The 22,116-nt window shown below is 45.4% G+C and overlaps 1 protein-coding gene across 1 annotated transcript in view; it reads left to right on the forward strand.

The window, feature by feature from the left end:
- Window positions 1-21,225, forward strand: part of cfap299 (cilia and flagella associated protein 299) — a 270,945-nt gene extending 249,720 nt beyond the window's left edge. Inside the window, exons 5-6 of the mRNA XM_046348233.1 lie at window positions 14,739-14,868; window positions 21,064-21,225. Coding sequence (XP_046204189.1) covers window positions 14,739-14,868; window positions 21,064-21,156 — 223 coding nt within the window. The 3' untranslated portion in view covers window positions 21,157-21,225. The remainder of the gene's footprint in view (window positions 1-14,738; window positions 14,869-21,063) is intronic.
- The last annotated feature ends 891 nt before the right edge of the window (window positions 21,226-22,116 follow it).

Genomic DNA, 22,116 nt, shown 5'->3' on the forward strand with positions numbered 1-22,116 from the left:
TCTAACCAGACAGGTTTTTTACATGGACTATACATTGGAGATAATATAAGGAAAGTACTGGAAACAATGGAACACTATGAAAAAATCTGGGAAACCAGGCCTGGTATTCAAAGCTGACTTTGAAAAGGCCTTTGATAAAGTCCAACTGGAGTTTATATATAAATGCTTGGAAGATTTCAATTTTGTAGAATCTCTTATAAAATGGGTTTAAAATCATTTATAGTAACCTAGCTGTGAAATAGTAAATAATGCCTACTTCTCAGAAAGTTTTAAACTGTTGAGGAGTAAAACAAGGTTGTCCACTATCGGCATAGCTATTTATTATTGTCATTGAAATGTTAGCTATTAAAATCAGATCAAACAATAACATCAAGGGATTAGAGATCCAGGACTTAAAAACAAAGGTGTGATTGTGCTCTGATGATTCATGTTTTCTTTTAAATCCACAATTCAAATCCCTCCACACTCCTCATAGAGGATCTAGAATTTGTTTATTGATTACAACTGAACTATGATCAGGGCACCATATTACGTATTAGATTTAAAAAAAGTACAACTTTTACATTTGTTTTCCAATAAAATGGTCTGACGGGGATGTGGACATACTCTGTATATCCTGAAATAAATTATCTCACTCCAATACATTTTTATAGAACGTTAGCAAAAATAGATCAGATCTTGCTGCCATAGAAAGGTAAATACCTTTCTGTTTGTGGTCAAATCACCCTGATTAACTCTTTAGTCATATCCCAGTTTACCCTGATTAACTCTTTAGTCATATCCCAGTTTACCATTATTTGCTCTAGTCATATCCCAGTTTATCTATTTGCTTATTGTCTTGCCTACACCTAGCGAACAGTTTTTAAAATTATGTGAGAAAACAATATTCCATTTTATTTGGAACGGCAAGCAAGACAAAATTAAATGGCCTATTTATATAATGAATATGAATTCAGAGGGCAGAAATGATTCAATATTAAAGCATTAGACCTCTCACTAAAGGCTTCAGTCATACAAAAGTTCAACTTATATCCAAACAGGTTCTCAGGCAAATCAGTAAGAATGTCTTACCCTATGTTCAAGAATGGCCTTTTTCCCAAATATTCCGAAAAGAAAATCATCCCCCAAATATCGTTATTTTTATTTTAAGTTGGTTGCCATTTCAGTTTAATCTACCAGAAAAGACAGAACAAATAATACAACCAATATTGTGGTGAAACTGAAATATACTAATTGATCATTACAAATAAACATTTGTTTTTGAATTTAATAAAAATATATTACAATCTTCATAAATGATATCATAAATAGGACTGGTGGATTTATGTCACACATGCAGCTAACACAGACATATGGAAATGTCTGCTCTACCCAAAATCACAAACAACTAATTGTGGCATTAGCACAAAAATGGAAGAGGAGAGTGAAAGGAGGAAAAAGTAAGGAGCTTCTCTGTTCTGATAAATAAGAAAAGTATACCGATTCCATGGCAAATGGTTTATGAACTGATACGGAAAACGGATTCAAAACTTCACATTTTTCTATTTAAATTATCATACAAAATTCTTGCAACCAATAGAATGTTATTTATATGGGGGATACAACCTTCCCAGCTCTGCAGACTTTACTGCAAAGAGACAGATACTTATGACTTATTTTCCACTATAATGTGCAAATAAATTCATAAAAAATCCTACAATGTGATTTTCTGGATTTTTTTCTTCTCATTTTGTCTGTCATAGTTGAAGTGTACCTATGCTGACAATTACAGGCCTCTCTCATCTTTTTAAATGGGAGAACTTGCACAATTGGTGGCTGACTAAATACTTTTTTGCCCCACTGTATGTGAACCCTTTGGAATTATCTGGATTTCTGCATAAATTGGTCATAAAGTTTGATCTGATCTTCATCTAGGTCACAACAATAGACAAACACAGTCTGTTAAACTAATAACAGAAAAACAATTATACATTTTCATGTCTTTATTGAACACACCATGTAAACATTCACTGTGCAGGGTGGGAACAAGTATGTGAACCCTTGGATTTAATAACTGGGTGACCGTCCTTTGGAAGCCATAACCACAACCAAACGTTTTCTGTAGTTGCGGATCGGACCTGCACAGCAGTCAGGAGGAAGTTTGGACCATTCCTCTTTACAAAACTGTTTCAGTTCAGAAATATTCTTGTGACGTCTGGTGTGAACTGCTGTCTTGAGGTCATGCACACTGCATCTCAATCGGGTTGAGGTCAGGACTCTGACTGGGCCACTCCAGAAGGTCAGGACTCTGACTGGGCCACTCCAGAAGGTCAGGACTCTGACTGGGCCACTCCAGAAGGTCAGGACTCTGACTGGGCCACTCCAGAAGGTCAGGACTCTGCCACTCAGAAGGTCAGGACCTGACTGGGTCACCAGAAGGTCAGGACACTGACTGGGTCACTCCAGAAGGTCAGGACTCTGACTGGGTCTGACTGGGCCACTCCAGAAGGTCAGGACTCACTGACTGGGTCACTCCAGAAGGTCAGGACTCTGACTGGGCCTCTCCAGAAGGTCAGGACTCTGACTGGGCCACTCCAGAAGGTCAGGACTCTGACTGGGCCACTCCAGAAGGTCAGGACTCTGACTGGGTCACTCCAGAAGGTCAGGACACTGACTGGGTCACTCCAGAAGGTCAGGACTCTGACTGGGCCTCTCCAGAAGGTCAGGACTCTGACTGGGTCACTCCAGAAGGTCAGGACTCTGACTGGGCCACTCCAGAAGGTCAGGACACTGACTGGGTCACTCCAGAAGGTCAGGACACTGACTGGGACTCTGACTCCAGAAGGTCAGGACTCTGACTGGGCCCTCCAGAAGGTCAGGACCAGAAGGTCAGGACACTGACTGGGTCACTCCAGAAGGTCAGGACTCTGACAGAAGGTCAGGACTCTGGCCACTCCAGAAGGTCAGGACTCTGACTGGGCCACTCCAGAAGGTCAGGACACTGACTGGGTCACTCCAGAAGGTCAGGACTCTGACTGGGCCACTCCAGAAGGTGTATTTTCTTCTGTTGAAGCCATTCTGTTGTTGATTTACTTCTGTGTTGTTGTCCTGTTGCATCACCCAACTTCTGTTGAGCTTCATGTGGCAGACAGATAGCCTTACATTCTCATGCAAAATGTCTTGATAAACTTGGGAATTCATTTTTCCATCGATGATAGCAAGCTGTCCAGGCCCTGAGGCAGCAAAGCAGCCCCAAACCATGATGCTCCCTCCACCATACTTTACAGTTGGGATGAGGTTTAGATGTTGGTGTGCTGTGCTTTTTTTTCTCCACACATAGTGTTGTATGTTCCTTCCAAACAACTCAACTGTAGTTTCATCTGTCCACAGAATATTTTGCCAGTAGCGCTATGAAACATCCAGGTGCTCTTTTGCGAACTTCAGACGTGCAGCAATGGGGTTTTTTGGACAGCAGTGGCTTCTACCGTGGTGTCCTCCCATGAGCACCATTCTTGTTTAGTATCTACGTATCGTAGACTCATCAACAGAGCTGTTAGCATGTTCCAGAGATTTCTGTAAGTCTTTAGCTGACACTCTAGGATTCTTCTTAACCTCATTGAGCATTCTGCACAGTGCTCTTGCAGTCCTCTTTGCAGGAAGGCCAGTCCTAGCAACAGTGCTGAACTTTCTCTATTTATATACAATTTGTCTTACCATGGACTGATAAACATCAAGGCTTTTAGAGATACTTTTGTAACCCTTTCCTTTATGCAAGTCAACAATTCTTAATCTTGGGTCTTCTGAGATCTCTTTTGTTCGAGGTATGGTTCACATCAGGCAATGCTTCTTGTGAAAACAAACTCAAATTTTGTGAGTGTTTTTTTATAGGGCAGGGCAACTCTAACCAACATCTCCAATCTCATCTCATTGATTGGACTCCAGATTAGCTGACTCCTGACTCCAGTTAGCTTTTGCAGAAGTCATTAGCCTAGGGGGGTTCACATACTTATTCCAACCTACACTGTGAGTTTTTAAATTATGTATTCAATATAGACAAGAAAAATACAATAATTAGTGTGTTATTAGTTTAATAAGCAGACTGTGTTTGTCTGTTGTTGTGACCAATTTATGCAGAAATCCTGAGTAATACCAAAGGGTTCACATACTTTTTTCTTCTTGCCACTGTATATATATATATATATTGCAAAAATATATATGGGGGATTGGAAGTGATGCAGACAATTACATTAGTCCAACGTTCTAACCACTAGGCTACCCTGCCACCTCTACACTCTAACCACTAGGCTACCCTGCCTCCTCTACACTCTAACCACTAGGCTACCCTGCCGCCTCTACACTCTAACCACTAGGCTACCCTGCCACCTCTACACTCTAACCACTAGGCTACCCTGCCGCCTCTACACTCTAACCACTAGGCTACCCTGCCTCCTCTACACTCTAACCACTAGGCTACCTACCTCCTCTACACTCTAACCACTAGGCTACCCTGCCGCCTCTACACTCTAACCACTAGGCTACCCTGCCGCCTCTACACTCTAACCACTAGGCTACCCTGCCGCCTCTACACTCTAACCACTAGGCTACCCTGCCACCTCTACACTCTAACCACTAGGCTACCCTGCCACCTCTACACTCTAACCACTAGGCTACCCTGCCACCTCTACACTCTAACCACTAGGCTACCTACCTCCTCTACACTCTAACCACTAGGCTACCTACCACCTCTACACTCTAACCACTAGGCTACCCTGCCACCTCTACACTCTAACCACTAGGCTACCCTGCCGTATGAGACCATGAGTAAACATCAAGACTTTGGATACTAGTCAGATACCTTGACCACTTGGTCTACTTCTCTGCTATTCAAATCTAAAATCAGAACAGCAATATCTACTACCAATCACTACTGCTTGGCTTAAGTAAAGACATGTTAAAGTTCTTCTACTACCACAAAAATACTAGTTAAAGCCCCACCAATTTTTCTTAGTGGAAAATTACCATCTAGTTTTCTTTTAATATCTAGAAAAAGACACCGGTGGTGAAAGTGGGTTAAACCTCAGTCTGTTATTTTCTAATTGGAACATTGCAACAGTCTATTCTGAACGGAGGCTAGCTAGGCTGTGTTCCTCTGTTGGCAGTGCTCTGTCTGCACTACACAGCAGACTGCAGCTCAAGGCCTCTGGTCGTCCTGTCTTACCTAATGCTTTCCTGCGTCAAGTGTATCGTGTGTACGGTGGCCCTGCAAGATTTGGATGGTGGACGGTCCCTATCACAGAGACTGTCTCTGCTTCCTGTCTTTACTGCAACAACATACTGGGGCTGCCTTCCAAATGGCTCCCTGTATAGTGCAGTGCTTTAGACCAGAGACCTATGGGGTACAGGGTGCCATATGGGACACAGCCTGCCTTCAGTGGAAGCAGATGTCTCTGGAATCTGAACTTTCATGAAGTTAGAGAGAGAGAGACGTATTTTTGGGGGTCCCATTTTTTTATTTTTTTTTAGCTTCTCTAATTCCCCCAACCCTCCTACACTCTTAGACAAAAAGGGTTCCAAAAGGGTTCTTCGACTGTCCCCGTTGGAAAACCCTTTTACGTTCCAGGTAGAACTCTTTTCGGTTACATGTAGACAACCCTCTGGGGAAAGTAAGAATGATTAAATAGTTTCAAAATGTTGCATGCCTCCGCTCAGATTGCAAGGTGGCCTTTCTCTCCTATTGTAACGATGTACGCTGAGAGGTGGAAAACAAGTTCACAGAGTGAATATATTTCATTAATAAATGGACATGACAGGCTGTAGTCAATACCAAAGACTATCATCTACACTTCCACAGGACAGACTGTAGTCAATACCATAGACTATCATCTACACTTCCACAGGACAGACTGTAGTCAATACCATAGACTATCATCTACACTTCCACAGGACAGACTGTAGTCAATACCATACACTATCATCTACACTTTGGCATGTAGGATCATTATTCATGGACCTTTACATAGACTTATTTATTTTCTTAGCAGAATAGCTCGTGTTTGTTGTTTTTACAAATCAATTGAATTGGCTTTTTGGTTAATGGCCTTTGTGGCCTAGCAGATGGCCTTGGTTTCCTGGCTATTCAATTCACTTTTGCTCGTAGGTTATCATAATTAATCCCAGAGGTACATATGATCACAAAATAGTATATACATACAAATAGGTCCAAGTTAAATCCTAGGCAACAGTAAAAAAACATTACTTTGGAAACTGTTGGAATACCCGTCCATAGTACCAGGACGCTCAGTGGCCATAGTACCAGGACGCTCAGTGACCATAGTACCAGGACGCTCAGTGACCATAGTACCAGGACGCTCAGTGACCATAGTACCAGGACGCTCAGTGACCATAGTACCAGGACGCTCAGTGACCATAGTACCAGGACGCTCAGTGACCATAGTACCAGGATGCTCAGTGACCATAGTACCAGGATGCTCAGTGACCATAGTACCAGGATGCTCAGTGACCATAGTACCAGGACGCTCAGTGACCATAGTACCAGGACGCTCAGTGACCATAGTACCAGGACGCTCAGTGACCATAGTACCAGGACGCTCAGTGACCACAGTACCAGGATGCTCAGTGACCATAGTACCAGGACGCTCAGTGACCATAGTACCAGGATGCTCAGTGACCATAGTACCAGGACGCTCAGTGACCATAGTACCAGGATGCTCAGTGACCATAGTACCAGGACGCTCAGTGACCATAGTACCAGGACGCTCAGTGACCATAGTACCAGGATGCTCAGTGACCATAGTACCAGGACGCTCAGTGACCATAGTACCAGGACGCTCAGTGACCATAGTACCAGGATGCTCAGTGACCATAGTACCAGGACGCTCAGTGACCATAGTACCAGGATGCTCAGTGACCATAGTACCAGGACGCTCAGTGACCACAGTACCAGGACGCTCAGTGACCATAGTACCAGGACGCTCAGTGACCACAGTACCAGGACGCTCAGTGACCACAGTACCAGGACGCTCAGTGACCACAGTACCAGGACGCTCAGTGACCATAGTACCAGGACGCTCAGTGACCACAGTACCAGGACGCTCAGTGACCATAGTACCAGGACGCTCAGTGACCATAGTACCAGGACGCTCAGTGACCATAGTGACCAGTACCAGGACGCTCAGTGACCACAGTACCAGGACGCTCAGTGACCACAGTACCAGGACGCTCAGTGACCACAGTACCAGGACGCTCAGTGACCATAGTACCAGGACGCTCGGTGACCATAGTACCAGGACGCTCAGTGACCACAGTACCAGGACGCTCAGTGACCATAGTACCAGGACGCTCAGTGACCATAGTACCAGGACGCTCAGTGACCATAGTACCAGGACGCTCAGTGACCATAGTACCAGGACGCTCAGTGACCATAGTACCAGGACGCTCAGTGACCATAGTACCAGGATGCTCAGTGACCATAGTACCAGGACGCTCAGTGACCATAGTACCAGGATGCTCAGTGACCATAGTACCAGGACGCTCAGTGACCATAGTACCAGGACGCTCAGTGACCACAGTACCAGGACGCTCAGTGACCACAGTACCAGGACGCTCAGTGACCATAGTACCAGGACGCTCAGTGACCACAGTACCAGGACGCTCAGTGACCATAGTACCAGGACGCTCAGTGACCATAGTACCAGGACGCTCAGTGACCATAGTACCAGGACGCTCAGTGACCATAGTACCAGGACGCTCAGTGGCCGTAGCACCAGGACGCTCAGTGGCCATAGTACCAGGACGCTCAGTGACCATAGTACCAGGACGCTCAGTGACCATAGTACCAGGACGCTCAGTGACCATAGTACCAGGACGCTCAGTGACCATAGTACCAGGACGCTCAGTGGCCATAGTACCAGGACGCTCAGTGACCATAGTACCAGGACGCTCAGTGACCATAGTACCAGGACGCTCAGTGACCATAGTACCAGGACGCTCAGTGACCATAGTACCAGGACGCTCAGTGACCATAGTACCAGGAAGCTCAGTGACCATAGTACCAGGACGCTCAGTGACCATAGTACCAGGACGCTCAGTGACCATAGTACCAGGACGCTCAGTGACCATAGTACCAGGACGCTCAGTGACCACAGTACCAGGATGCTCAGTGACCATAGTACCAGGACGCTCAGTGACCATAGTACCAGGATGCTCAGTGACCATAGTACCAGGACGCTCAGTGACCATAGTACCAGGATGCTCAGTGACCATAGTACCAGGACGCTCAGTGACCATAGTACCAGGACGCTCAGTGACCATAGTACCAGGATGCTCAGTGACCATAGTACCAGGACGCTCAGTGACCATAGTACCAGGACGCTCAGTGACCATAGTACCAGGATGCTCAGTGACCATAGTACCAGGACGCTCAGTGACCATAGTACCAGGATGCTCAGTGACCATAGTACCAGGACGCTCAGTGACCACAGTACCAGGACGCTCAGTGACCATAGTACCAGGACGCTCAGTGACCATAGTACCAGGACGCTCAGTGACCACAGTACCAGGACGCTCAGTGACCACAGTACCAGGACGCTCAGTGACCATAGTACCAGGACGCTCAGTGACCACAGTACCAGGACGCTCAGTGACCATAGTACCAGGACGCTCAGTGACCATAGTACCAGGACGCTCAGTGACCATAGTACCAGGACGCTCAGTGACCACAGTACCAGGACGCTCAGTGACCACAGTACCAGGACGCTCAGTGACCACAGTACCAGGACGCTCAGTGACCATAGTACCAGGACGCTCAGTGACCATAGTACCAGGACGCTCGGTGACCATAGTACCAGGACGCTCGGTGACCACAGTACCAGGACGCTCAGTGACCATAGTACCAGGACGCTCAGTGACCACAGTACCAGGACGCTCAGTGACCATAGTACCAGGACGCTCAGTGACCATAGTACCAGGACGCTCAGTGACCATAGTACCAGGACGCTCAGTGACCATAGTACCAGGACGCTCAGTGACCATAGTACCAGGACGCTCAGTGACCATAGTACCAGGACGCTCAGTGACCATAGTACCAGGACGCTCAGTGACCATAGTACCAGGACGCTCAGTGACCATAGTACCAGGACGCTCAGTGACCATAGTACCAGGATGCTCAGTGACCATAGTACCAGGACGCTCAGTGACCACAGTACCAGGACGCTCAGTGACCATAGTACCAGGACGCTCAGTGACCATAGTACCAGGACGCTCAGTGACCACAGTACCAGGACGCTCAGTGACCACAGTACCAGGACGCTCAGTGACCATAGTACCAGGACGCTCAGTGACCACAGTACCAGGACGCTCAGTGACCACAGTACCAGGACGCTCAGTGACCATAGTACCAGGACGCTCAGTGACCATAGTACCAGGACGCTCAGTGACCACAGTACCAGGACGCTCAGTGACCACAGTACCAGGACGCTCAGTGACCACAGTACCAGGACGCTCGGTGACCATAGTACCAGGACGCTCAGTGACCATAGTACCAGGACGCTCGGTGACCATAGTACCAGGACGCTCGGTGACCACAGTACCAGGACGCTCAGTGACCATAGTACCAGGACGCTCAGTGACCACAGTACCAGGACGCTCAGTGACCATAGTACCAGGACGCTCAGTGACCATAGTACCAGGACGCTCAGTGACCATAGTACCAGGACGCTCAGTGACCATAGTACCAGGACGCTCAGTGACCACAGTACCAGGACGCTCAGTGACCATAGTACCAGGACGCTCAGTGACCATAGTACCAGGACGCTCAGTGACCATAGTACCAGGACGCTCAGTGACCATAGTACCAGGACGCTCAGTGACCATAGTACCATGATGCTCAGTAACCATAGTACCAGGATGCTCAGTGACCATAGTACCAGGATGCTCAGTGACCATAGTACCTGAAGGCTCAGTGACCATAGTACCAGAAGGCTCAGTGACCATAGTACCAGGACGCTCAGTGACCATAGATATTGTTACAGTGACCCTTTTAGAAAAACGACGTGTGTACCTCTAATCATTTGATATCAATGAGATGGGCACATGACATAGTAACAGACAATCTAATGTATATGTGTACAAAATGACCAAGTGGAGACCTGGTTGGCAGGACAAATCACGTAAGAAATGGTCCCATATCAAACTCTTGGTTCAGACCTTCAGGACTCTTGGTGGACTAATGGTGAATCCAATACAATTCTCTCCTCAGTTATAGATGATCAGTATCTCCTCCTCTCCTGTGAGTCTGAACATGTTCCATACCAATGTATCTCAGAGAGCTGATGTTGTGACGAGCCTCCATGAAATGCTCAGCAAACAGGGTTTCTCTGGTCAGAGGTCCTGATGTTACTGCTGTGTTCTGTTATCTTTGTTTCTCTGGTCAGAGGTCCTGATGTTACTGCTGTGTTCTGTTATCTTTGTTTCTCTGGTCAGAGGTCCTGATGTTACTGCTGTGTTCTGTTATCTTTGTTTCTCTGGTCAGAGGTCCTGATGTTACTGCTGTGTTCTGTTATCTTTGTTTCTCTGGTCAGAGGTCCTGATGTTACTGCTGTGTTCTGTTATCTTTGTTTCTCTGGTCAGAGGTCCTGATGTTACTGCTGTGTTCTGTTATCTTTGTTTCTCTGGTCAGAGGTCCTGATGTTACTGCTGTGTTCTGTTATCTTTGTTTCTCTGGTCAGAGGTCCTGATGTTACTGCTGTGTTCTGTTATCTTTGTTTTTCTGGTCATTGGTCCTGATGTTACTGCTGTGTTCTGTTATCTTTGTTTCTCTGGTCAGAGGTCCTGATGTTACTGCTGTGTTCTGTTATCTTTGTTTCTCTGGTCAGAGGTCCTGATGTTACTGCTGTGTTCTGTTATCTTTGTTTCTCTGGTCAGAGGTCCTGATGTTACTGCTGTGTTCTGTTATCTTTGTTTCTCTGGTCAGAGGTCCTGATGTTACTGCTGTGTTCTGTTATCTTTGTTTCTCTGGTCAGAGGTCCTGATGTTACTGCTGTGTTCTGTTATCTTTGTTTCTCTGGTCAGAGGTCCTGATGTTACTGCTGTGTTCTGTTATCTTTGTTTCTCTGGTCAGAGGTCCTGATGTTACTGCTGTGTTCTGTTATCTTTGTTTCTCTGGTCAAGGGTCCTGATATTACTGCTGTGATTTGTTTTCAGAGCTCGTTTCATTGTTCCTACACAGCATAGACCACAAATACACTTGATCAGGTATATCACGTTGTTTGTAGAACACGTAATGATACCCTTAATCTTAATGGTCTTCCCTGTGATGGGGGGCCTTCCCTGTGATGGGGTGTCTTCCCTGTGATGGGGTGTCTTCCCTGAGATGGGGGGCCTTCCCTGTGATAGGGGGCCTTCCCTGTGATGGGGGGTCTTCCCTGTGATAGGGGGTCTTCCCTGTGATGGGGGGCCTTCCCTGTGATAGGGGGCCTTCCCCGTGATAGGAGGTCTTCCACGTCCGCGGTGCTGCTGAACCCTGTTGGACCATTCAGGGTTTCCTCTTCACCCTTGTTTGCGTCCCAAAAAATATCCACGCCCATGGGATTCATCGCTGTAATACTCAATCCACAGACAGCTGATCGTCCTCGTAGTGGCAGACCATGTGTAACAACACCTGCACAGGATCGGGACATCCGAACATCACACCTGTGGGACAGGTACAGGATGGCAACAACAACAACTGCCCAAGTTACATCAGGAATGCACAGTCCCTCCATCAGTGCTCAGACTGTCCACAAAGACTGAGAGAGGCTGGAATGAGGGCTTGTAGGCCTGTTGTAAGGCAGGTCCTCACCAGACATCACCGGCAACAACGTTGTCTATGTAAACCCACCATCGCTGGACAACAGACAGGACTGGTGAAGAGTGCGTTTCACGGACGAGTCGCGGTTTTGTCTCACCAGGGGTGAGCGTTACACAGAGGCCTGTACTCTGGAGCGGAATCGATTTGGAGGTGGAGGGTCCGTCATGGTCTGGGGCGGTGTGTCACAGCATCATCGGACTGAGCTTGTTGTCATTGCAGGCAATCTCTGGTTATGATAGTCTAGTCTAATGTAGTGTTCACTCTCTGGTTATGATAGTCAGCACCTCACACCAAATAGGAAACAGACTCCTGTCTGCTACTCTACTCCAACAGCACCTCACACCAAATAGGATACAGACTCCTGTCTGCTACTCTACTCCAACAGCACCTCACACCAAATAGGAAACAGACTCCTGTCTGCTACTCTACTCCAACAGCACCTCACACCAAATAGGAAACAGACTCCTGTCTGCTACTCTACTCCAACAGCACCTCACACCAAATAGGAAACAGACTCCTGTCTGCTACTCTACTCCAACAGCACCTCACACCAAATAGGATACCGACTCCTGTCTGCTACTCTACTCCAACAGCACCTCACACCAAATAGGAAACAGACTCCTGTCTGCTACTCTACTCCAACAGCACCTCACACCAAATAGGAAACAGACTCCTGTCTGCTACTCTACTCCAACAGCACCTCACACCAAATAGGAAACAGACTCCTGTCTGCTACTCTACTCCAACAGCACCTCACACCAAATAGGAAACAGACTCCTGTCTGACTACTCTACTCAACAACAGCACCTCACACCAAATAGGAAACAGACTCCTGTCTGCTACTCTACTAGTATAGAATATAGACCTGTTCAACACCCAACAACAGCACCACCTCACACCAAATAGGATACCGACTCCTGTATGCTACTCTACTCCAACAGCACCTCACATCAAATAGGATACAGACTCCTGTATCCTACTCTACTCCAACAGCACCTCACACCAAATAGGATACCGACTCCTGTATGCTACTCTACTCCAACAGCACCTCACATCAAATAGGATACAGACTCCTGTATCCTACTCTACTCCAACAGCACCTCACACCAAATAGGATACCGACTCCTCCCCCTTGCGCTGTGGTTCCTTGCTTTCCTTTTATGTTAATGGGCTAAGTCACCTTGTTTAATACCCAGCTGTTAAATAACCGCTTCAGCTGGAAGACTGGATGATGTAATAGCCTGCTATGTATAGAATATAGACATGTTCAACATGACTGGTATAGAATATAGACCTGTTCAACATGACTGGTATAGAATATAGATCTGTTCAACATGACTGGTATAGAATATAGACCTGTTCAACATGACTGGTATAGAATATAGATCTGTTCAACATGACTAGTATAGAATATAGACCTGTTCAACATGACTGGTATAGAAGTTCAACATGACTAGTATAGAATATAGACCTATTCACCATGACTAGTGTAGAATATAGACCTGTTCAACATGACTAGTATAGAATATAGATCTGTTCAACATGACTAGTATAGAATATAGATCTGTTCAACATGACTGGTGTAGAATATAGACCTGTTCAACATGACTAGTATAGAAGTTCTACATGACTAGTATAGAATATAGACCTGTTCAACATGACTAGTATAGAAGTTCAACATGACTAGTATAGAATACTGTTCAACATGACTAGTATAGAATATAGACCTTTTCAACATAACTAGTATGGAAGTTCAACATGACTAGTATAGAATATAGACCTGTTCAACATGACTGGTATAGAAGTTCAACATGACTAGTATAGAATATAGACCTGTTCAACATGACTAGTATAGAATATAGACCTGTTCAACAGGACTAGTGTAGAATATAGACCTTTTCAACATAACTAGTATAGAAGTTTAACATGACTAGTATAGAAGTTCAACATGACTAGTATAGAATATAGACCTGTTCAACATGACTAGTATATAATATAGATCTGTTCAACATGACTAGTATAGAAGTTCTACATGACTAGTATAGAATATAGACCTGTTCAACATGACTGGTATAGAAGTTCAACATGACTAGTATAGAATATAGACCTATTCAACATGACTAGTATATAATATAGATCTGTTCAACATGACTGGTATAGAATATAGACCTGTTCAACATGACTAGTGTAGAATATAGATCTGTTCAACATGACTAGTATAGAATATAGACCTGTTCAACATGACTGGTATAGAAGTTCAACATGACTAGTATAGAATATAGACCTGTTCAACATGACTAGTATAGAATATAGACCTGTTCAACATGACTAGTGTAGAATATAGATCTGTTCAACATGACTGGTATAGAATATAGACCTGTTCAACATGACTAGTATAGAATATAGATCTGTTCAACATGACTAGTATAGAATATAGACCTGTTCAACATGACTAGTATAGAATATAGATCTGTTCAACATGACTAGTATAGAATATAGACCTGTTCAACATGACTGGTATAGAAGTTCAACATGACTAGTATAGAATATAGACCTGTTCAACATGACTAGTGTAGAATATAGACCTGTTCAACATGACTAGTGTAGAATATAGACCTGTTCAACATGACTAGTATAGAATATAGATCTGTTCAACATGACTAGTATAGAATATAGACCTGTTCAACATGACTAGTATAGAATATAGATCTGTTCAACATGACTAGTATAGAATATAGATCTGTTCAACATGACTAGTATAGAATATAGACCTGTTCAACATGACTAGTATAGAATATAGATAGAAATATAACACTACTATTACTAATTATCTGTAGAAACCAATTAGGAAGTTGTATTATTTAATTAACTAACACTTTCTATTTGTTCCTAGCTTCTACAACTGGGAGACCCAGGTGTCCACGTCCAATGTCAGCGCTAACTACCAGGTGATCGCTGAGAACTCCAGTGGTCTGCTGTTTAAGAACAAGACAGACAGAAAGATTCTCAATGTGGACCCTAAGGTAGGCTATGTGATGTGATGGTGTTGCGTTCTCCTCTGGTCTATGTTTCCCAGACAGAGAGACAGAGAGAGAGAGAGAGAGAGAGAGAGAGAGAGAGAGAGAGAGAGAGAGAGAGAGAGAGAGAGAGAGAGAGAGAGAGAGAGAGAGAGAGAGAGAGAGAGAGAGAGAGAGAGAGAGAGAGAGAGAGAGAGAGAGAGAGAGAGAGAGAGACAGAGAGACAGAGAGAGAGAGAGACAGAGAGAGAGAGACAGAGAGAGAGAGAGAGAGAAGGTGCTGCTGTCAGACAGACAGATTTAGGTCCCCTGCTGACTGTCAGACAGACAGACAGACAGACAGACAGACAGACAGACAGACAGACAGACAGACAGACAGACAGACAGACAGACAGACAGACAGACAGACAGACAGACAGACAGACAGACAGACAGACAGACAGACAGACAGACAGACAGACAGAGTTAGGTCTCCTGCTGACTGTAAGACAGACAGACAGAGTTAGGTCTCCTGCTGACTGTCAGACAGACAGACAGACAGAGTTAGGTCCCCTGCTGACTGTCAGACAGACAGACAGAGTTAGGTCCCCTGTTGACTGTCAGACAGACAGACAGAGTTAGGTCCCCTGCTGACTGTCGTTAACCTGTTGCGACGAGCCATCCCGGATCCGGGATCGTGAATACAGCCTCAAGCTCATTACCATAACGCAACGTTAACTATTCATGAAAATCGCAAATGAAATGAAATCAATATGCTAGCTCTCAAGCTTAGATTTTTGTTAACAACACTGTCATCTCAGATTTTCAAATTATGCTTCTCAACCATTGCAAAACAAGCATTTGTGTAACACTATTGATAGCTAGCGTAGCATTTAGTGTAGCATTTAGCATTAGCATTCAGCAGGCAACATTTTCACAAAAACCAGAAAAACATTCAAATAAAATCATTTACCTTTGAAGAACAGATGTTGTCAATGAGGAGACTCTCAGTTAGATAGCAAATGTTCCGTTTTTACAAAAATATTATTTGTTTAGGACAAATCGCTCCGTTTTCTGCGTCACGTTTAGCTACGAAAGAAAGGATTGTGTAAATCTAGCCGCAAGCTCATTAGCATAATGCAACGTTAACTATTCATGAAAATCGCAAATGAAATTAAATAAATCTATTTGCTCTCAAGCTTAGCCTTTTGTTAACAACACTGTCATCTCAGATTTTCAAAAATATGCTTCTCAACCATTGCAAAACAAGCATTTGTGTAACACTATTGATAGCCTAGCATAGTATTATACCTGACATTCAGCAAGCAACATTTTCACAAAAACCAGAAAAACATTCAAATAAAATCATTTACCTTTCAAGAACTTTGAAGAACTTCATATGTTTTCAATGAGGAGACTCTCAGTTAGATAGCAAATGTTCAGTTTTTACAAAAAGATTATTTGTGTTGACAAATCGCTCCGTTTTCTTCATCACGTTTGGGTAAGAAAAAAACAAACAAATATTAAGTCATTAAAATGCGAACATTTTTCCAAATTAACTCCATAATATCGACAGAAACATGGCAAACCGATGTTTAGAATCAATCCTCAAGGTGTTTTTCACATATCTATCGACGATAAAATCCTTCGTGGCAGTTGACTTTCTCTTCTGAAGAAATGGAACGCGCATGGACCTACAGATTACGCAATAATTTCGACAGACCCCTGGTAAATGTAGTCTCTTATGGTCAATCTTCCAATGATATGCCTACAAATACGTCACAATGCTGCAGACATCTTGGACGAACGGCAGAGAGCATAAGCTCGTTCACGGCACATTCACAGCCATATAAGGAGACGATAGTTTACATTTACATTTAAGTCATTTAGCAGACGCTCTTATCCAGAGCGACTTACAAATTGGTGCATTCACCTTATGACATCCAGTGGAACAGTCACTTTACAATAGTGCATCTAAACTTATCCTATCCTAGGTATTCCTTAAAGAGGTGGGGTTTCAGGTGTCTCCGGAAGGTGGTGATTGACTCCGCTGTCCTGGCGTCGTGAGGGAGTTTGTTCCACCATTGGGGGGGGGACATAGCTTCAAAAATTCAGCTCATTTCCTGTTTGAGGTTACATCTTGGTTTCGCCTGTAGCATCATTTCTGGGGCACTCACAGATAATATCTTTGCAGTTTTGAAAACGTCAGAGTGTTTTTTTTCCAAAGCTGCCAATTATATGCATAGTCGAGCATCTTTTCGTGACAAAATATTGCGCTTAAAACGGGCATGTTTTTTTTAAAATAATAATGACATAGCGCCCCCATAGGTTGAAGAGGTTAAACACTGAACAGGGTCCTACAAGGTAACTCCACCCTAATCCACTGTCTGCTAGTTCTGGGTGTTAACGTAGATCTCTTTCCTCTGCTGGGGGCAGAGTGGGAAGGGAAGGATCTTTGTGGAGCAGCTATTTTGAACATGAGTTGCAAACTGAGCTTCAGAGACATGTTGAGTTCTGCTGTGTTGTTGAGTTCTGCTGTTAAGGGGCGAAATCAAAATCGCTCCAACTGCGGTTGAGCACCGCCCAGCCCCGACCAGAGCAACGCAGAGTAGAGCAGACCAGGCTGCTTATTAAAACACTAGAGGCCCTGGAAGCCAGACAGAGCAACCAGCAACCACCCACATGTCCAGAACCCAGCCCTGTCCTGAACAGCATGGCACTGCCCCAGCCCAGCTCAACCCAGCCCAGTTCAACCCAGCAAAGCACAGACCCAGCCGTGGCAAAGCACAGACCCAGCCGTGGCAAAGCACAGACCCAGCCGTGGCAAAGCACAGACCCAGCCGTGGCAAAGCACAGACCCAGCCGTGGCAAAGCACAGACCCAGCCGTGGCAAAGCACAGACCCAGCCGTGGCAAAGCACAGACCCAGCCGTGGTGATGATTATAGAATGTTTGCCTGATGTTGCAAGAACCTTCCCAGATCACATGTTGTATGTTCTTTAAAGGTTCCCAGATCACATGTGAACTCAGAAAGGCTGTTCTGTCAACCTTCTGTCAACATGGGAACCTTTAAAGAACTCAGAAAGGCTGTTCTGTCAACATGGGAACCTTTAAAGAACTCAGAAAGGCTGTTCTGTCAACATGGGAACCTTTAAAGAACTCAGAAAGGCTGTTCTGTCAACCTTCTGTCAACATGGGAACCTTTAAAGAACTCAGAAAGGCTGTTCTGTCAACATTCTGTCAACATGGGAACGTTTAAAGAACATACAACATGTGATCTGGGAACCTTTAAAGACCTCAGAAAGACTGTTCTGTCAACATTCTGTCAACATCAAAGAAACGTTTTGTGCACCCTGATACAAACATTATGAATATCAGCAGAACTGGACCGTTTGTGTTTTGGGAATCCATCTCTATTCATATCTTCACCACGTTGCTTAAATAAGCATTCTGGGTGCCTCACCTGGTGTTCCTACCATCTGTAGACCTCACCTGGTGTTTGTTTCCTCTGTAGACCTCACCTGGTGTTTGTTTCCTCTGTAGACCTCACCTGGTGATCCTACCATCTGTAGACCTCACCTGGTGTTTGTTTCCTCTGTAGACCTCACCTGGTGATCCTACCATCTGTAGGCCTCACCTGGTGTTCCTACCATCTGTAGACCTCACCTGGTGTTTGTTTCCTCTGTAGACCTCACCTGGTGTTTGTTTCCTCTGTAGGCCTCACCTGGTGTTTGTTTCCTCTGTAGACCTCACCTGGTGTTTGTTTCCTCTGTAGACCTCACCTGGTGTTCCTACCATCTGTAGGCCTCACCTGGTGTTTGTTTCCTCTGTAGACCTCACCTGATGTTTGTTTCCTCTGTAGGCCTCACCTGGTGTTTGTTTCCTCTGTAGGCCTCACCTGGTGTTTGTTTCCTCTGTAGACCTCACCTGGTGTTTGTTTCCTCTGTAGACCTCACCTGGTGTTCCTACCATCTGTAGGCCTCACCTGGTGTTTGTTTCCTCTGTAGACCTCACCTGGTGTTTGTTTCCTCTGTAGACCTCACCTGGTGTTTGTTTCCTCTGTAGGCCTCACCTGGTGTTTGTTTCCTCTGTAGGCCTCACCTGGTGTTTGTTTCCTCTGTAGGCCTCACCTGGTGTTTGTTTCCTCTGTAGGCCTCACCTGGTGTTTGTTTCCTCTGTAGACCTCACCTGGTGTTTGTTTCCTCTGTAGGCCTCACCTGGTGTTTGTTTCCTCTGTAGGCCTCACCTGGTGTTTGTTTCCTCTGTAGGCCTCACCTGGTGTTTGTTTCCTCTGTAGGCCTCACCTGGTGTTTGTTTCCTCTGTAGACCTCACCTGGTGATCCTGCCATCTGTAGGCCTCACCTGGTGTTTGTTTCCTCTGTAGACCTCACCTGGTGATCCTGCCATCTGTAGGCCTCACCTGGTGTTTGTTTCCTCTGTAGGCCTCACCTGGTGTTTGTTTCCTCTGTAGACCTCACCTGGTGTTTGTTTCCTCTGTAGACCTCACCTGGTGTTTGTTTCCTCTGTAGACCTCACCTGGTGTTTGTTTCCTCTGTAGACCTCACCTGGTGTTTGTTTCCTCTGTAGACCTCACCTGGTGTTTGTTTCCTCTGTAGACCTCACCTGGTGTTTGTTTCCTCTGTAGGCCTCACCTGGTGTTTGTTTCCTCTGTAGACCTCACCTGGTGTTTGTTTCCTCTGTAGGCCTCACCTGGTGTTTGTTTCCTCTGTAGACCTCACCTGGTGTTTGTTTCCTCTGTAGACCTCACCTGGTGTTTGTTTCCTCTGTAGACCTCACCTGGTGTTTGTTTCCTCTGTAGACCTCACCTGGTGTTTGTTTCCTCTGTAGACCTCACCTGGTGTTTGTTTCCTCTGTAGACCTCACCTGGTGTTTGTTTCCTCTGTAGACCTCACCTGGTGTTTGTTTCCTCTGTAGGCCTCACCTGGTGTTTGTTTCCTCTGTAGACCTCACCTGGTGTTTGTTTCTCTCTGTAGACCTCACCTGGTGTTTGTTTCCTCTGTAGAGACCTCACCTGGTGTTTGTTTCCTCTGTAGACCTCACCTGGTGTTTGTTTCCTCTGTAGACCTCACCTGGTGTTTGTTTCCTCTGTAGGCCTCACCTGGTGTTTGATCCTGCCACCTGGTGTTTGTTTCTGACCTAGGCCTCACCTGGTGTTTGTTTCCTCTGTAGACCTCACCTGGTGTTTGTTTCCTCTGTAGACCTCACCTGGTGTTTCCTTCCATCTGTAGGCCTCACCTGGTGTTTGTTTCCTCTGTAGACCTCACCTGGTGTTTGTTTCCTCTGTAGACCTCACCTGGTGTTTGTTTCCTCTGTAGACCTCACCTGGTGTTTGTTTCACCTGGTGTTTGTTTCCTCTGTAGACCTCACCTGGTGTTTGTTTCCTCTGTAGACCTCACCTGGTGTTTGTTTCCTCTGTAGACCTCACCTGGTGTTTGTTTCCTCTGTAGGCCTCACCTGGTGTTTGTTTCCTCTGTAGACCTCACCTGGTGTTTGTTTCCTCTGTAGGCCTCACCTGGTGTTTGTTTCCTCTGTAGACCTCACCTGGTGTTTGTTTCCTCTGTAGGCCTCACCTGGTGTTTGTTTCCTCTGTAGACCTCACCTGGTGTTTGTTTCCTCTGTAGGCCTCACCTGGTGTTTGTTTCCTCTGTAGACCTCACCTGGTGTTTGTTTCCTCTGTAGACCTCACCTGGTGTTTGTTTCCTCTGTAGGCCTCACCTGGTGTTTGTTTCCTCTGTAGACCTCACCTGGTGTTTGTTTCCTCTGTAGACCTCACCTGGTGTTTGTTTCCTCTGTAGACCTCACCTGGTGTTTGTTTCACCTCTGTAGACCTCACCTGGTGTTTGTTTCCTCTGTAGGCCTCACCTGGTGTTTGTTTCCTCTGTAGACCTCACCTGGTGTTTGTTTCCTCTGTAGACCTCACCTGGTGTTTGTTTCCTCTGTAGACCTCACCTGGTGTTTGTTTCCTCTGTAGACCTCACCTGGTGTTTGTTTCCTCTGTAGGCCTCACCTGGTGTTCCTACCATCTGTAGGCCTCACCTGGTGTTTGTTTCCTCTGTAGACCTCACCTGGTGTTTGTTTCCTCTGTAGGCCTCACCTGGTGTTTGTTTCCTCTGTAGACCTCACCTGGTGTTTGTTTCCTCTGTAGGCCTCACCTGGTGTTTGTTTCCTCTGTAGACCTCACCTGGTGTTTGTTTCCTCTGTAGGCCTCACCTGGAGACAACTCGTCCAGGACGCCCCTCCAGTCTGAACTCTACAGCCAAGTCGTCATCTATGACCACATCACCAGGAGGACCTAGCCAATCACCTCTCACTGTTTCCTCCCACCACATCACCAGGAGGACCTAGCCAATCACCTCTCACTGTTTCCTCCCACCACATCACCAGGAGGACCTAGCCAATCACCTCTCACTGTCTCCTCCCTGCTACCACTACCTCACACTGCTATTAAACACATACTGGAAGTCACTGGAAGCCTCTAGTGTGATGTAATAAAAGTTGTCCCCCCATCAAAGCGGTGCTCTTTCTCCTGTCTCTTTCTATAAGCCTCTCCACCTGGGTGTGGGGTCTGAGGACTGGTGACAGTGCAGCCTAACTATCCTGTAGGGTGCTGTGCTACACACTGAATGTGAAAAACCCAAACAACAACAGAACAGACCGTCAGACCTTATGGTAGACTTTACCTCTGATAGAGTCTCATCATGTCTACAGACCTTATGGTAGACTTTACCTCTGATAGAGTCTCATCATGTCTACAGACCTTATGGTAGACTTTACCTCTGATAGAGTCTCATCATGTCTACAGACCTTATGGTAGACTTTACCTCTGATAGAGTCTCATCATGTCTACAGACCTTATGGTAGACTTTACCTCTGATAGTCTCATCTTGAATCATGTCTACAGACCTTATGGTAGACTTTACCTCTGATAGAGTCTCATCTTGAATCATGTCTACAGACCTTATGGTAGACTTTACCTCTGATAGTCTCATCTTGAATCATGTCTACAGACCTTATGGTAGACTTTACCTCTGATAGAGTCTCATCTTGAATCATGTCTACAGACCTTATGGTAGACTTTACCTCTGATAGTCTCATCTTGAATCATGTCTACAGACCTTATGGTAGACTTTACCTCTGATAGAGTCTCATCTTGAATCATGTCTACAGACCTTATGGTAGACTTTACCTCTGATAGTCTCATCTTGTCTACACCAAGTCAGATGTTGTGATCATGATCAAGTCTATCCCAAGTTAGA

The sequence above is a fragment of the Oncorhynchus gorbuscha genome, linkage group LG04 (genome assembly GCF_021184085.1).
Source record: "Oncorhynchus gorbuscha isolate QuinsamMale2020 ecotype Even-year linkage group LG04, OgorEven_v1.0, whole genome shotgun sequence".
In the NCBI taxonomy this organism is placed as follows: domain Eukaryota; kingdom Metazoa; phylum Chordata; class Actinopteri; order Salmoniformes; family Salmonidae; genus Oncorhynchus; species Oncorhynchus gorbuscha.